The sequence below is a fragment of the Protopterus annectens genome, chromosome 13.part0 (assembly GCF_019279795.1).
Source record: "Protopterus annectens isolate FY-2018-M chromosome 13.part0, PAN1.0, whole genome shotgun sequence".
NCBI classification, from domain to species: domain Eukaryota; kingdom Metazoa; phylum Chordata; order Ceratodontiformes; family Protopteridae; genus Protopterus; species Protopterus annectens.
In genome coordinates, this window is record NC_056747.1 from 1167477030 (window position 1) to 1167491898 (window position 14869).

General features: G+C 43.4%; 1 protein-coding gene across 2 annotated transcripts in view; it reads right to left on the reverse strand.

Annotated features, from left to right (window-relative positions):
• The window catches only part of TMEM106A (transmembrane protein 106A), a 759441-nt gene that overhangs the window by 175479 nt on the left and 569093 nt on the right, over nt 1-14869 (reverse strand). For both annotated transcript variants that reach the window (XM_044055169.1, XM_044055170.1), the window contains exon 5: nt 4267-4407. In XM_044055169.1, coding sequence (XP_043911104.1) covers nt 4267-4407 — 141 coding nt within the window. The remainder of the gene's footprint in view (nt 1-4266; nt 4408-14869) is intronic.

Genomic DNA, 14869 nt, shown 5'->3' on the forward strand with positions numbered 1-14869 from the left:
CTGGAGCTATTAAAATCATCCTTGGCTTGTCTTGTCTGACCTTTAGAAGCACCATTGGAAGAAGAGGCAGAGGTGGAAACGCATACACATGAAGATTTTTCCAACTGAAAGAAAGAGCATCCACTTTCCAAGCTGTGTGATGAAACCTCTTTGTGCAAAACTTTGGCAGCAGGTGGTTTTGTGGAGAAGCGAACAGATCTATGTCTGGAGTTCCCCATGACACTGTCAATTTTTGAAATACATGAAGATCCAGTTTCCACTCGTGGGGATCCATGATTTGTCTGCTTAACACATCTGCTAAGGAGTTCTGTGCTCCAGAAACCTTGCCTGAAGAGTTAGTTGCAAGCTGAGCGCAGTCTCCCATAAAATCATTGCTTGCCTGCACAATGGGTAAGAATGTGTTCCCCCTTGTTTGTTGATGTACCACATGACAGTTGTGTTGTCTGTTAGAATCAACACCTGCCCTGGAAGAAGTAATTCCTTGAAAGCCATTAATGCAAACTGGACTGCTAACATCTCTTTCATGTTGATATGTAGATGCTGTAGTCTGGCAGGCCACTTGTCTTGTATCCACTTTCCATTTAGATGAGCTCCCAAGCAATGTCTGAGGCATCTGTCGTTAGAATCTGACTCCTCTGGCCGGGTCACAGAGAGTCCCTTGTTTAGGTGACATTCCTGAGCCCACCACAAAATTCCTTTTGAATGCAAGGTATTATTTGAATGACAGTGTCCAAATCCTGGCAGTGCTGTGTCCATACATTTTGAGATACCATTGCAGCTTCCTCATATGCAGTTTGGCATTGGGAAGCACCAGAATACAAGATGCCATGAACCCTAAGGCTTGAAGGACTGTCCTTGCAGTCAGCCCGGACTGAAGAGATAGGTGATGGAAGTAACTGGAAAGATTCTTTTGTTTGTCCGGGGTTAAAAAGGCCATCTGGGCTGCTGTATTCAGTCTCACACCCAGAAAGCACATGTCTTGAGAGGGTACTAGACTGGACTTTATTTCGCTCACAGAATACCCTAGGCATCTTAGCACTGCTATGACATATTCCAAATGCTGTAGAAGATCTTCCTTTTCTTGAGCCAGAATCAGGCAATCGTCCAAGTAAGGATAGATTTGAATTCCTTTTAGCCTGAAGTAAGCTATCACTGGAGCCAGAACCTTTGTGAATACTCTGGGGCCAGTAGATAAGCCAAAGGGCAATGCAGAGAACTGATAATGAGAATTTCCAGCTCGGCAGATACTTCCTGCAAGTTAGTCTTATAGGCACATGAAGGTAAGCTTCCTTGAGATCTAAAGTTACCATCCAGTGATCTTTGCCCAGCAGAGGTAAAAGCTGTTGTAACGTCAACATTTTGAACTTGGGAATGTCCAGATAAGTGTTGAGGATAGATAAATCCAAAATTGGTCTCCACGTGTTCCCCTTTTTCGAACTAGGAACAGGCGAGAATAAAATCCTAGGCCTCTTTCTGGTACAGGAACTGGCTGAATGGCCCCTATTTGGAGCAACAGAGAAATTTGCTTGTGAGCCTCTGTTCTTTGTAGAGGAGGAATGTCTGGCATGCCTTTGAAAGGAGGCAAGGTATGGAAATAAAACCTGTAACCGTGGTGAATGATATCCAGAACCCATCTGTCTTGGGTAATTAAATCCCAATTTTCTTTGAAAAGAGACAGCCTTCCTCCCAAAGGTGCTGCCAGGCGAGAATGAACTGGCAGCTGGAAAGGCAGGTCATTGGGTCTGCTTACGAAAGGACTGACCCCTGCCCTCACTAGAAGTCTGAGCAGGGGAACTCCTGTCCTAGGCCTAAAGGAACCCTGAGCTCTGCCCCTACCACGTCTAGACCTACCCCTAGACTGGGAATCATAAGCAGGATAAGTCCATCCCTTAGAAGGCCAATTTCTACTAAACTTCCGAGGCTGCACCTGCAAAAAATCCTTAACAGTTTGCATAGACTTAGCCTTGTCCTCCATTTTCTTTAAGACTGCTTCCACAGGTGAACCAAACAACACATCAGACTGCAAAGGAGCATCCAAAATCCTCGTTTTAACATGCTCAGCTAAATTCTGATCTCTCAACCAGGCATGCCTACGAAGAACAGAACCAGTGGCAGCCACCCTCGAGGAGGCCTGCACAGCATCAAAACCACACTGCAAGGAATGTTTACCCACCTGTTCAGACACATGAACTAAATCCTGCAACTCTTTACACTCAATACCTTCCGCCAGAGCATCCACCTTAGATTTAAGTTGTGAAAGGAGAAAATTCTGATATTTTAACATGTGAAATTGACAATTCAACGCCCTCATGGCTAAAGTGGAAGAAGTATACACTTTCTTTCCCCATCTATCCAAAGCCCTTGCCTCTTTATCAGGAGGGACAGGATTTTTAACAACTGAGGCCTTCACACCTTTAGGCCCCTGAGAGACAGTTTCCGGGTCTGCCCTAGGACTCTTAAAAAGATACTTATGAGCTTCAGGCACCCTATAATACCTATCCGGTTTAACTGGGGCAGGAGGCAAAGAATCAGGATTCAGGGAAGCCTCTGCAAAAACATCTTCCACCACATTCAGAACAGGAGGTATAGCTAAAGGCCTATGCTGGGGTAAAAATAAGAATTCCCCAAGCCTTTTCCTGGAATCAGAGAAATCTTGACCTTCCCATTTAAAATGCTCCCTCATGGAATGCAGAGTCTCTGAAAATGAAAAATCCTCAGGAGGGAAGCCAAGGAGTAGAATCATCCACATCAGAATCAGAATAAGGAGGATACTCCTGCAAGTCTTCAGTCAAGACTCAGAAGCCTCGAACATTGCTCAAAACTCTCAAACTCAGGTTCCACCTAGGCCTCTTATCAGGAGGGGCATAGAACCTCTTATCATAGTAATCAAATCCTCTGCCATTTTAAGCATATGTTTCTTAGGCAAAGACCCTGAAGCACTAGGAGAAACCCCCATTGAAGCTACACTAGGCCTGCCTCTCAAAGAAGTCTTGGAAACAGAGGGGGAGGCTCTAACCACCTTAGGAAGAGAGGGAAGAACAGCCACCTGAGAAGCCCCCTCAGCCTGGCCTACTTCCTGAGAGGATACATCCTGTAACAGTAAAGTCTCTCCTGAGACTCCAAAGAAACACCTGGCAGAACCTCCGCTCCACTGAGCTTCCAAAGAACCGACGCCTGAACTGTCGGTTCTTCCCCTCTAACTTTGCTGCTTTGTCCTTGCGCTTTTTGGCGGAGCATCCGGGGCATTTTATAATTACAACGCTTCCCAAACACTAACCTGGCACAGTCTAACCTTCTCTTAATAGTGCGTTTGTTAAATCTAGCACAAGAGCGGCATCCAACAACGCCGTGCTCAGGCCCTAAACAAGGTATACACAAAGTATGATAATCCCTATGAGGTATCTGTTTCCCACAAGAAATACAGTTATTCACTTTTTCTGTCATCCGGTTAAATACTGAGGCAAGAAAAACCAAAATAATCCCCAACGGGTACTTAGCCAACTTTGATTCGGCCTGAAACTCTGACTTCAGAAACTTTCAGAACGCCAACCTGCACTCGCAAAATTGCTTCTGCATCGGACCATGCGGCAAAAAAGACTGAGGATATGGCGTCGGTCATGCGCATTAGTACCCTGACGTACTGACGTCAGTCTAATGCGCCGTGACCGACGTCAGCCATATACTTTGGTATTCGGGCCGACTGGACAGCGGACTACCCAATAGTTAGGACTGCAGCAATGTGGAATGAAGAACATCCTACAGCCTAATCTTCCTGTCACTAAAGGCAAGTGTACAACATGCTGTCCACTGACACTACCCACCTGTATCAGTAATTCTGCTGTTAACAAGCTGACATCATGTATACACAGCAGGTCTATTTGTTCTGTATTTCTCTCTATCCAAGACATGTCTGTCTACTTACAACAGCAATACAAATGTAACACCTTTACTTCCTGAATTAGTCTGTACAGGCTTACTATGCAGAATGGGTACAAGTATTACGGATGCATCTTAACTAAATCCTATCAGGATGAGGGCATCTGGTTTGTCAGATGCTTCCTCCAGTTACAGTTCCCTCTTTTTTTCTTTCTCTTCTGAGAATATTTTACTCAAATGGCTGCCACTACTTTTCAGTCTTACAGAAACAAGCCCACAGCCAGGAAACACTTCTTACATTATTGCATGCTCCCCTACATTAAGTCACTACATTAAATTATTTCAGTTAAAATATTAAACAGAGGCATTAGGGAAGTGCTACAGTATTACCTGCTTGGTGGTTACAGGGTTGATATTCATTTTGACCTCTTTATTGACTTGTCCAACCACAGTATTAACGTGCAGCATGTCAACATTGATGGACAGAATGCGGATGCTGTAGAAATTATTGTTGGTTATGTTCAGGATATTCTAAAAATTAAACGAAGAAGACACAGTAAGACATTTTTACCCACAAATATGAAGGACAGTAAACAAATGCATTAAGAAACTGCATTATGTCATACAAAAAGTACAGTTGTGTACCTATCATAAATGTAGATGTTCGAGTGTATTCACCGTTGCAGTCATTACACTTGGATTATACTGCTGGCAGGCGACCCACAGTCAGCCCGAGTTCCAAAGTCTTGGTCCGGCGTCGGTTGCTGTCGCTTCTTCCTTGACGTCAGTGCACCAGGGGTATAAAAGTTGCAACAGACGCTATTTTCTTCAGTTTTTCTTGCCTCAGATGTCAGGTGCCCCCAGATAGGAAGGCTGGAATGATAAAATTATGCCAAAAAACATGCATATATGACTATAAACATTTCCTTCATCTACAAGCAAATACACCACATAGGTAGTATAGAGATGAGAAGTACAGAAATGTCCCAACAACGAAAAGAGGGGGATGTTGGGTGGGTAACCTGGACTGCAACAGTGAATACACTCGAACATCTACATTTATGGTAGGTACACAACTGTACTATGTTCGTGTTTCACTGTTGCAGTCATTACACTTGGGTAGAATCCCAAAGCGGAGGTTGGGTGGCTGGGTCTAAATTGGATTTGGCGAGGCTAACAAGCCATGCAGAACTGCAGTGGCAAAGCCTGCTCTGGATTTAGAGTAGAGAGGCAAGTGGTGGTGCTTGGTGAAAGTATGCACTGAGCTCCAGGTTGTAGCTTCTAAAATGTCTTTGGTTGGTGGTACTCTGAGGAAAGCTGCTGTAGTGGCTGCTGCTCTGGTAGAATGAGGCCTAATGTCATTAGGCACTGATTTGCCATGTTGTGCATAACAGAAGTGGATGCATTGTCCTAGCCATTTTGAGATTGTCTGCTTTGTAATAGGCTTTCCTTGTGATCCTGCAGCATATGCTACAAACAGTTGCTCAGTTTTTTCTGAAATCTTTTGTTTTGTCCAAGCAGAATCGTAGCTGTCTGTATATCCAAAGCATGCAGAAGTCTCTCCCCTTTATTCTGAGGATTTGGGTAAAAAGTAGGTAAATGAATGGTTTGCTTTAAGGCCACATTGGAGACCACGTTTGGCATGAATGTTGGGTTTGTCCCAAGAGAAACCCTGTCCTGATGAAAAATGAAAAAAGGTTCCACAGCCATCAATGCCTGTAACTCTGAGACTCTTCTTGCTGAAGTTAATGCTAGGAGCAGAGCAGTTTTCCATGGCAAGAATTTTAGATCAACTGTGCTGGCTGGTTCAAAAGGAGGCAGTGTGAGTTTTTCTAAAACAAAATTGAGGTCCCAAGTAGGTACTGGTGCTCTCCTTGGGGGTCTTATATTTTTTGCCCCTCTGAGGTACTGTCGTAGTAGAGGATGTGAAAAGATAGGAGGTTCCATATTGTAATGAGATGAAATGGCAGAGGCATGGATTTTAATAGAGGAGAAAGATGAGCCTTTGTCCAGCATCTCAGTTAGGTATTGCAAAATCTGAGGTATGTTAGGGCCAAGTGGTTCGAGCCCTTGTCCCTGGTTCCAAGCACAGAATCTCTTCCATTTTTCTGCATAAGATTTCCTAGTGCTGGGCCTCCTGGCTTCTAAAATGACATCCATAACAGCTTTAGAGAGAGTTGCAGTCTGAGTGGCTACATTATCTGCCATGCTGCCAGGTTTAAGGTTCTGAGTTGACTGTGCAGAATCTGATTGTTTTGTTGTGTCAGAAGATGAGGGATTTGAGGTAGAAGCCAAGGTGGGCCTGGAGACAAACTCTTTAGGATTGGGTACCAGTGCTGGCGTGGCCAGTCTGGTGCAATCAGGATCATTTTTGGCCTTTCTTGTCTGACTTTTAGTAGCACCTTGGTGAGAAGAGGCATTGGAGGGAAGGCATAGACTTGTCAGGCCTTTCCAGCTGAATGATAGAGCATCCACTTTCCATGCTTGAGAGTGATAAGTTCTTGTGCAAAATTTCTGTATTTGGTAATTGTGAGGGTAGGCAAAAAGATCCATGTCTGGGCGTCCCCCATTTCCTCGTTATCATGCTGAACACTTGTGGATTTAGCTTCCATTCGTGAGGATCCATGAGATTTCTGTTTAGTTCGTCTGCCAGTGTATTTTTTGTTCCTGGCAGGAATTGTGCCTGCAGATGTACTTAACAGGTCAGTGCTGTGTTCCACAAAGTCATGGCTTGTCTGCATAGGGGGTAGGATTGTGTGGCCCCTTGCTTGTTTATGTACCACATAACTGTGGTATTGTCCATCTTTATTGATAGTTGTCCTGGATGTATTAGGTCCTTGAAGGCTGTCAGGGCATTCTGTACAGCTAGCATCTCTTTTTGATTGATGTGAAGATGCATTTGTTCCTTGGGCCACGTGCCCTGAATACATTTTCCTGCCATATGTGCTCCCCAGGCATAATCTGATGCATCCGTTGTTATTGTCTGCCTGGCTGTGTGTAAGGTGAAAGGCTGTCCCTTGTTGTGGTGACAGGCCTGGGACCACCATCGAAACTCCTGTTGTAGGCAGGGAATTAAAGTTATGATCGTCTCCAGGCTGTGACAATGCTGAGTCCCAAACACTTTTTAGATACCATTGTAGTTTCCTCATATGCAGTTTTGCATATGGAATTAGTAGAATGCAGGATGCCATGAAGCCCAGGGCTTGCAGAAGTTTTCTTGCAGGGAGCTGGGTTTTTGTTGCCATCATCTGAAAGTAATGAGTCAGTTGCCTTTGTTTGTCTGGCATGAGATGAGCCATCTGGGCAGTTGTATTTAAGCTTGCACCCAGGAATATTCTCTCTTGAGAGGGCACTAGTTTTGATTTCTTTTCATTTACTGTGTACCCTAGGCAAATTAGCAATCTTTTTACAAACGCCAGGTGCTTTAGAAGAATGTCCTTGCTCTCTGCTTGAATAAGACAGTCATCCAAGTAGGGATATATTTGAATTTCATTTTGTCTGCAAAATGCAATTACTGGTGCCAGGCATTTTGTGAGGACCCTGGGCGCAGGAGATAAGCCAAAGGGCAGTGCAGAGAACTGGTAATGCATTGAGCCTGCTATGAATCTGAGGTATCTTCTGCAAGACTGTCTGATTGGGACATGCAGGTATGCCTCCATGAGGTCCAAAGTAACTAGCCAAGCTTTCTAGCCCAGCATGGGCAGAAGTTGCTATAGTGTTAACATTTTGAATCCAGGAAAGTATTTAGGATTGACAGGTCCAGTATTGGTCTCCAGGCTTTGTCCTTTCTGGGTACTAAGAAAAGTCTTGAGTAAAATCCTTGTCCCTGTTCTTGCTGTGGAACTTATTGAATAGCTCCCATGTCCATAAGAGCAGCAATCTGTTATTGTGCCTCTGCCCATTGGTTTTGTGGCAGATCTGGCATACATTTTTGGTTTTGGAAGCGTGTAGAAGTGTAACCTGTAACCATGAGAAACAATATTCAGCACCCATTGGTCCTGGGTGATCATGTGCCAGTTTTTTGAGAAAAGTGCTAGCTTTCCCCCCAGGGGTGCTGTCAACAGGTAAGTACTTGGCATTTGCAGAGGGAAGTCATTGGGACTGTTTCCTATAAGGTTGTGCTTTGTCTTCCCCTCCTTTGGGGGCTGAAGCACCCCATTGTTTAGGTCTGTAGGAGCCTTGGAGCTGAGATCTGCCTCTTGGGCGTCTGTATCTGCCTCTTTGTGGCCTGACACTGGAAAGGACCAATTTTTTGAAGGCCAGTTTCTGCTAAATCTAGGTGGTTGAACCTGTAAGAAATCTTTCACTGTCTGCATTGACTTTGCTTTATCCTCCATTTTCTTTAACACTTCTTCTGCCTTAACACCAAACAAAGTATCATGCTGTAATGGAGCATCCACTAATTTTACTTTAACATGGTCAGGTTAAACTTTGTTCTTTCAACCAAGCATGTATTCGAATAACAGAGCCTGTAACTGCGGCTCTACAAGAAGCCTCTAATGAATCAAAACCACATTGCAGAGTGTGCTTTCCCACTTGTTCAACTGCATGCAATAAATCCTGCATTTCCTTACTGTCAGGACTTTCTGTATTTGAAACCATTTTCTGTTTTAACAATGGCATGAGGTACTGTTGATATTTAAGCATGTGAAATTGACAGTTTAAAGCTCTTACAGCTAAAGTAGCAGAAGTGTAAACTTTTTTCTCCCATCTGTCCAGAGCTCTGGAATCCCTATCTGAGGGGACAGGATTTTTGGCAGTGGAAGCCTTAACCCCTTTAGGACCCTGAGAAATTGTTTCTGGGTCTGCAGCGGGGTTTTTGTATAGAAATTTATGAGAGTCAGGGACCCTGTAGTACCTGTCTGGCTTGACTGGTGCAGGGGATAAAGAATCAGGAGACAGACTGGATTCAGAGAAAACATCAACAATATCAAGCACAGGGGCCTGTGCTGAGGCAGTAAAAGGAAGCCTCTGAGCCTTTTCTTGGATTCTGAATAATCCTGGCTCTCCCAATGGAAATGCTCCCTCATGGTGTGCAGGGTTTCCCCAAAAGAATAATCCTCTGGCGGTGAGGCTGAAGGTATGGACTCCTCTGCATCAGAAGAAATGGAAACCTGATCAGAGGAATCATAATCAGTGTCTTGCCTATGCCTTTTGTCAGGAGGGGGATGGGAACCCCTGATTAAAGTAATAAGGTCTTCGGACATTTTAAGCATCCATTTCTTTGGCATGGATGACTGTTCTGGAGAATGCTGTACTTGTTTCCTTGTCTTTAATGGTGTTTTTGACTTTGCCTTTGCTGCTGTAGTGGGGCTTAATTGTAAGCTGTGAAGGTCTGAAAACACCCTCAGAAGCCAGATGCATGCTCAGCGGCTCCAGACCCATCTGAGGGTATAGTTTCCCTAGGCCCAATACGTTGAGTTTCCATAAGCCTCGGTGTCTCCACGTGGCTGTCGGTTACGGCCTGTGGCTCTGAGGTAGCGGGTGTCAGGGGCTGCGAAAGCGCCTCACTGAGAACCAGCAAACCGGTGACTGGCCTAGAAGAGGCTACGTTGTCGGTTTTGGAGCTCGGATGCCTGTCCTTTTCTTTGTCTTTGCATTTTTTATAAATTCCGGTCGTCGGTTGTTCCGACGGCATTATGTAATTAAACCTTCGGCCAAAATAATGTAAAGCAAAATCAAACCGACGTTTAATAGTGTGTTTATTGAATCTAGCACAAAACCGACAACCAGTAACGTCGTGGTCAGGGCCTAGGCAAGGAATACAGTAAGAGTGAAAGTCCTTATGAGGTATTTGCTTCCCACAAGAAATACAATTATTAACTTTTACTGACATCGGTCTGGAACAAGAAAATGTTTCCCCAATGGGGTACTTAGTTTTACTGAAGACTTCGGTTCTGAAACTCAATTTTGAAAATCTCAGGAGTCGGCCAACCGGCACTTGCGAACTGCTTTTGCTTCGGGAACCACACGGCAAGAAAGACTGGAGAAAATGGGGTCGGTTGCAACTTTTATATCCCTGGTGCACTGACGTCAGGGAAGAAACGACAGTAACCGACGCCAGACCAAGACTTTGGAACACGGGCCGACTGCGGGTCGCCTGCCAGCAGGATAACCCAAGTGTAATGACTGCAACAGTGAAACACGATGAACATCACCATTGTCATAAATACACACTGAAATAAAACTGAATTTATATGCACATTCTGAATGCAAGATCAATAAAGGAAATAACTCTGGGAAAACAACACCTTTGCGGATATTCACAGACTTGGAACCTCCAGTTGATACAATCATGTATGTATCAAATATACTCTGCATTGATACTATGACGCAGCTTTGTTGAGCATCCCTTTTGACATTGCACAGTGTTTCTATTCTGTTAGCAGGCTGCCAGTACGATGTACTTGTCCCAGCAACCTATCAACATTGCATAACTTCCCCCTCACATCCTTCAAAATGGCAGATTGTTCACTATGCAATACTTTTTTTGGTCCTCACATTACCAACTTCAAGCTATCTTCGGATATAGAAACTAGGATGAACTAGGTAAACCAAAATCTTTGTATTACTGGTCACTGTTAAATGGGATGCAGATGAAGTCAGTGTTTTAGTACAAGCAGACTCTAACCCTAAGTTATGCCTTCAAGGAGCCTGACTCCTTTTAGCCCAAGATAAGATACCCACTCTCCCAACCAATCATCCGTCGCACATTTAAAAGCTCTTATTGTATTAGGACTTCTCAGTCTAAGGAAAATTAAAGTTCCACCATCTACTGGTCCTAAGTAGCAAAAGATGAATTTGCCCTAGGAACAGCCACTGTTCTGTTAGCATTTCTGGTCTCTTTTGGGGAGGAATTAAAAGTAACCGTCAAGTGGCTTCAACACAATCACTGTTCACTCTTCTAAATTAATACAAGCTCTTCCCTTACCAGCCTGTAGTTCATAGAACACTAAGTATTTTCTTATATTCACTGTGTTTTCACTGAAAGGATTTATCTTGTAAACACTCTTCAAATTGTTTCAAGTTTATTAACTGAATGGTGATCTTAGATGCGTACTGAAGCCCCATATTCAATAAAGGTCATGTCCCTCATTGATACTATGGACACAGCTCAGTGGCAATTTGGGTTATCTGCTAACGTAACCCACTACTGTCCAGCTTTCAAAAGCTTAGACTCCTCTCCCTGTCTCTTCCCGTGACAGTTGATCGACTGAGCATATCCTGGGCTTCAGCTGTTACATAAAGTGAGTGTTCAGTCTTTTTTTGCCACCCAAAGAAGAAAGTCCATGGATTCTTTAAAATATCCAGAGCTAATGTTTCTGGTTCACTGCTCAGATAATCCCCATTTGGGGACACTTTCCTTTCACTTTAATGAATTTATTATTCTCTTTTGATATTTATATTTCAATAATAATAAACATTTTATTATTTTACTTCTGTCACTGTTTACAGTAATTCCTGTGGGAATTTATGTTTGTAGCTGTGTTTATTTGGGTTCTATCTTTGACAAATGCTTAGTTTTACTGTTTCTAAGGAAATTTGCAGTTATTTCGCTCACGGTTTAGATATATCCTCCAGGGCTGATCCTGTACCTGGTGCAGGTATCGGAGAACCAAATCCTTTAGGTGCAGAAGTAATTTGGGGTAAGACACCATATGCCAGACATAATAGTCTGTCCCCAGATATTTTATCTTGTAGTTGAGTTCACAAGAAATTGAGAGAGAACATACAACCAATAATCAGATTATAGCCGTTTATAATGATTATGTGCTTTCCTTGGCTAAGAGTGTTCTACAGACAGCTAATTCTGGTGGCTATGTTCCCATACATGGCTCTAGTACTCATTTGACTAAAGACCCCTTTGTTGTTTCAGAGAATGATGACAATCTGATGAGGACAATGGTGACTCATAAGATGACACATCCAGGCACTCCGATTCTTTGGAAGGTGAACCTGAGCTTAAGTTCAAGCAAGTGTTCACTTTTCCTCAGATGATTGCTAGGTTTAGTGATGCTTTTTGCTTGGAAGCAGTCGGAAACTACCAGAGAGCTAGGCGAGGTATATGACCTTATAGAAGAGATGGCCAATTCTGTGGCTATCCCCCACCTCTCTTACTGACCTTCGAAGAGGTTTGCAAAGCTGCCTGCAGGACACCTGCATCTATTCCAGCAATTCTTAAAATGTGGAAATTTATTTTACAGTGTGCATATAAGTTTGGATGATTTTGCTGCATCCTTACCTGCAAAGCAGAAATCTTACATGAATAAAACCATTTCTAATTTTACTCAGGTTTCAAAACATGCTTTGAGAGGTGTGCCTGAATGTGCAGATACAATCTCGAAAAATGCTGCTGCTTCTGTTGTATTAAGATGGTATGCTTGGTTGCATAATCAGAACTTCTCGGAGGATTTAAAAGCAGAGATTCTAAATATACCTTTAAGTTCTGAATTGGTTTTTGGGTACTCTGTTACACAGACTCTGAAACAGTTGGATGATGGAGGTAAATTAATACATGGGGTTATCTAGGATGTCTCATGTACCCAAGTTATTTCGAAACAGAGTCTTCCTTCAAGGGGCAGAAGAAACAAAAATCCCAGCCAAATAAAAGTCAGAGATACAAAAGGAAATGGCAGAAGGATAAGGCTTCAAAACTAAACAGGGGTTTATTTCAGAAAAAAAGTCAACCCCTGCAAAGGGATGACTATGCTGAGTCAGAGCACCTCTACTTCCCCTCACTGCCCTTAGTTTCCTCCTTCCCCCATGCTATCTATCAACCCTGCAGTCTACCTGCAAATAGTCTGTAGTCAAATGGGCTCTGAGAATAATTCAGGGAAGATACACTTAGTGTATAGAAAATCCTTGCCCTTTCAGGGGAATCCCCCCACACCTGGCAGAACAGAAAGAAATGTTTCTTTCATTGCTCTACTACACTGTAAAGCAGAGGTCATACAACCAGTGCCTGCAATACACAAAGGCAAAGGATTTTCCTCCAGAATCATACTGGTAAGGAGCACTACTGGAGACCTGTCCTAGATTTATCCTAACACCTTTGTAAAAATTCTAAAATTCAAAATGCTCACCTTTTACAATCAGTCCCAGCACTGCCTCCAGCCCTGCATTACCCTTTTGGCTTCCTATAGCATTAAGCGTTTACAAAGTCTCTGGCTCCAGTAGTTGCCTGTTACAGAACCCTAGGCCTTCACATTTTTCCTTATTTAGACGATTTGCTGTTTTGTGCAGATTCTGTATCCATGTGGATTTCTACTGAAATATTACCACACAAAATAAATGCAGACACGCCAGAAAAAGTGAGACACAAACTACAGAAGAGCAAATCTCAAAGATTGCTCTTCTCTTTTACACTTTTTTTTGCAGGGGGCAAGCCCCCCTGCACCCCTTTATGATGTGGGGGGGGGGCAAGGCTGCCACCCGCCAAACTTATACACACCAACACTTACACCATATCTCTGAGAAAAGGGAATATTCAGTGAGATGGCCATCACTGATTTAGTATATTTAAGTTCATTTTTTTCGGCCAGTCTCTGTGTTTAGAGACTCACTCTAGCAGGTCCCGACATTTCAAGTGGTTACCATCTAGGTACTTGGAGTACTTAGACAAAGTCACATCCCTCCTTTCCCATCTGGCTTCCAAGTGAATCTTACAACTCCCTTCCTCACACACCCTCTCAGCGAACTGTTTTCCTGAGGTGTTGGATAGACACAGTAAAAAGGATGGCCTTCCTGACATACTGGGTCATTTTCTTGGATTTCTCTCTCCTGGACATGGTTTCAGCAAGAGTATTTCTCAAAATTGTAGGTCTCATGGCATCATTGATCTGTATGATACCACTAGCCGGACTAAACACGGGAAAATTTTAATAGTACTTCAAGAACTGTTGGACTCAGCTCCTTCATCCCTTGGATTTCCAGGTACTGGTACTGGGATTTATGAAACAGGAACTGCAGTGGTGGAGAGACCAATTTTCTCTGAATCCAGGACTCCCTTTCTCTCATCAGATCCCAGTGCAATCTGTCCAGCTGGACTCCTCAGATTTTGCATGGGGAGCAGTGTCCATGGGAGTTCAACGCAAAAGCTTGTGGGGTTCCTTAGGACATGCCAAAGCATATAAATGTACAAGAATTGTTGACAGTGAGTCATGGCTTAAAAGTTCTGCACCACAAGCTTCTTCACAGACTGGACCTGCCCACACAGCATCATGAATGAATGGTACACCCCATCTTACAGCACTTGCAACTGACAGTCTAGGGGATTCTAGTTTTATATCTTTTAGGCACTTGCTCCATGACGATATGCAACAATTATTTAAGAGAGCAAGAAAACCTGAAATGAGAAAAATCTTTTGTTTACAAGTGGAAGAGGTATTCTAGGTGGAGCCACAGCCTAGCCAATAACAGAAGTCCAAAAAGGGTTTTGACCCCTCGAGTTTTGAAATATTTGTGTGAGCTGCACAGAAATGGTTTGTTGCATGCTTCTATCAAAATGCATATAGTGGCCATCTCAGTTTGCCTGCCTATGGATCCCAGTCTTTTCTCTCTTTTTGTGGTCCGTTTATAAAAGGAGTACTGTAGGTGAGACCGATTTGAAAGCAAATGCCTCCACAGGATCTTAAATTTGTTCTTGAAAATTGACCTTACTTCTTTTTGAACCTGCCTCTCAGGCTGATTTACTGCTCATTACCTGGAAGACTATTTTACTCACTGCTCTGACATCTGCATAGGTTCATAGAGTAGTACTAGGCTAACTGCCCTTGCGAGCCACTTTAAGCCTAGCCAATTATCCCCTGTGAGATTCAAACCATGTACCTTGTGTTTGTAAGGCAAACACCTCAACCATTAGGCCACCCTCCCAACCCTTGCAAGGCAAGTATCTGAGGTACAAGGCCTTATGGTGGGCCAACCCTATTGGATTTTGCAAAAGGATGGGGTTGTATTATGCACTAATCCATCATGCATGTCTAATTTCTGAATT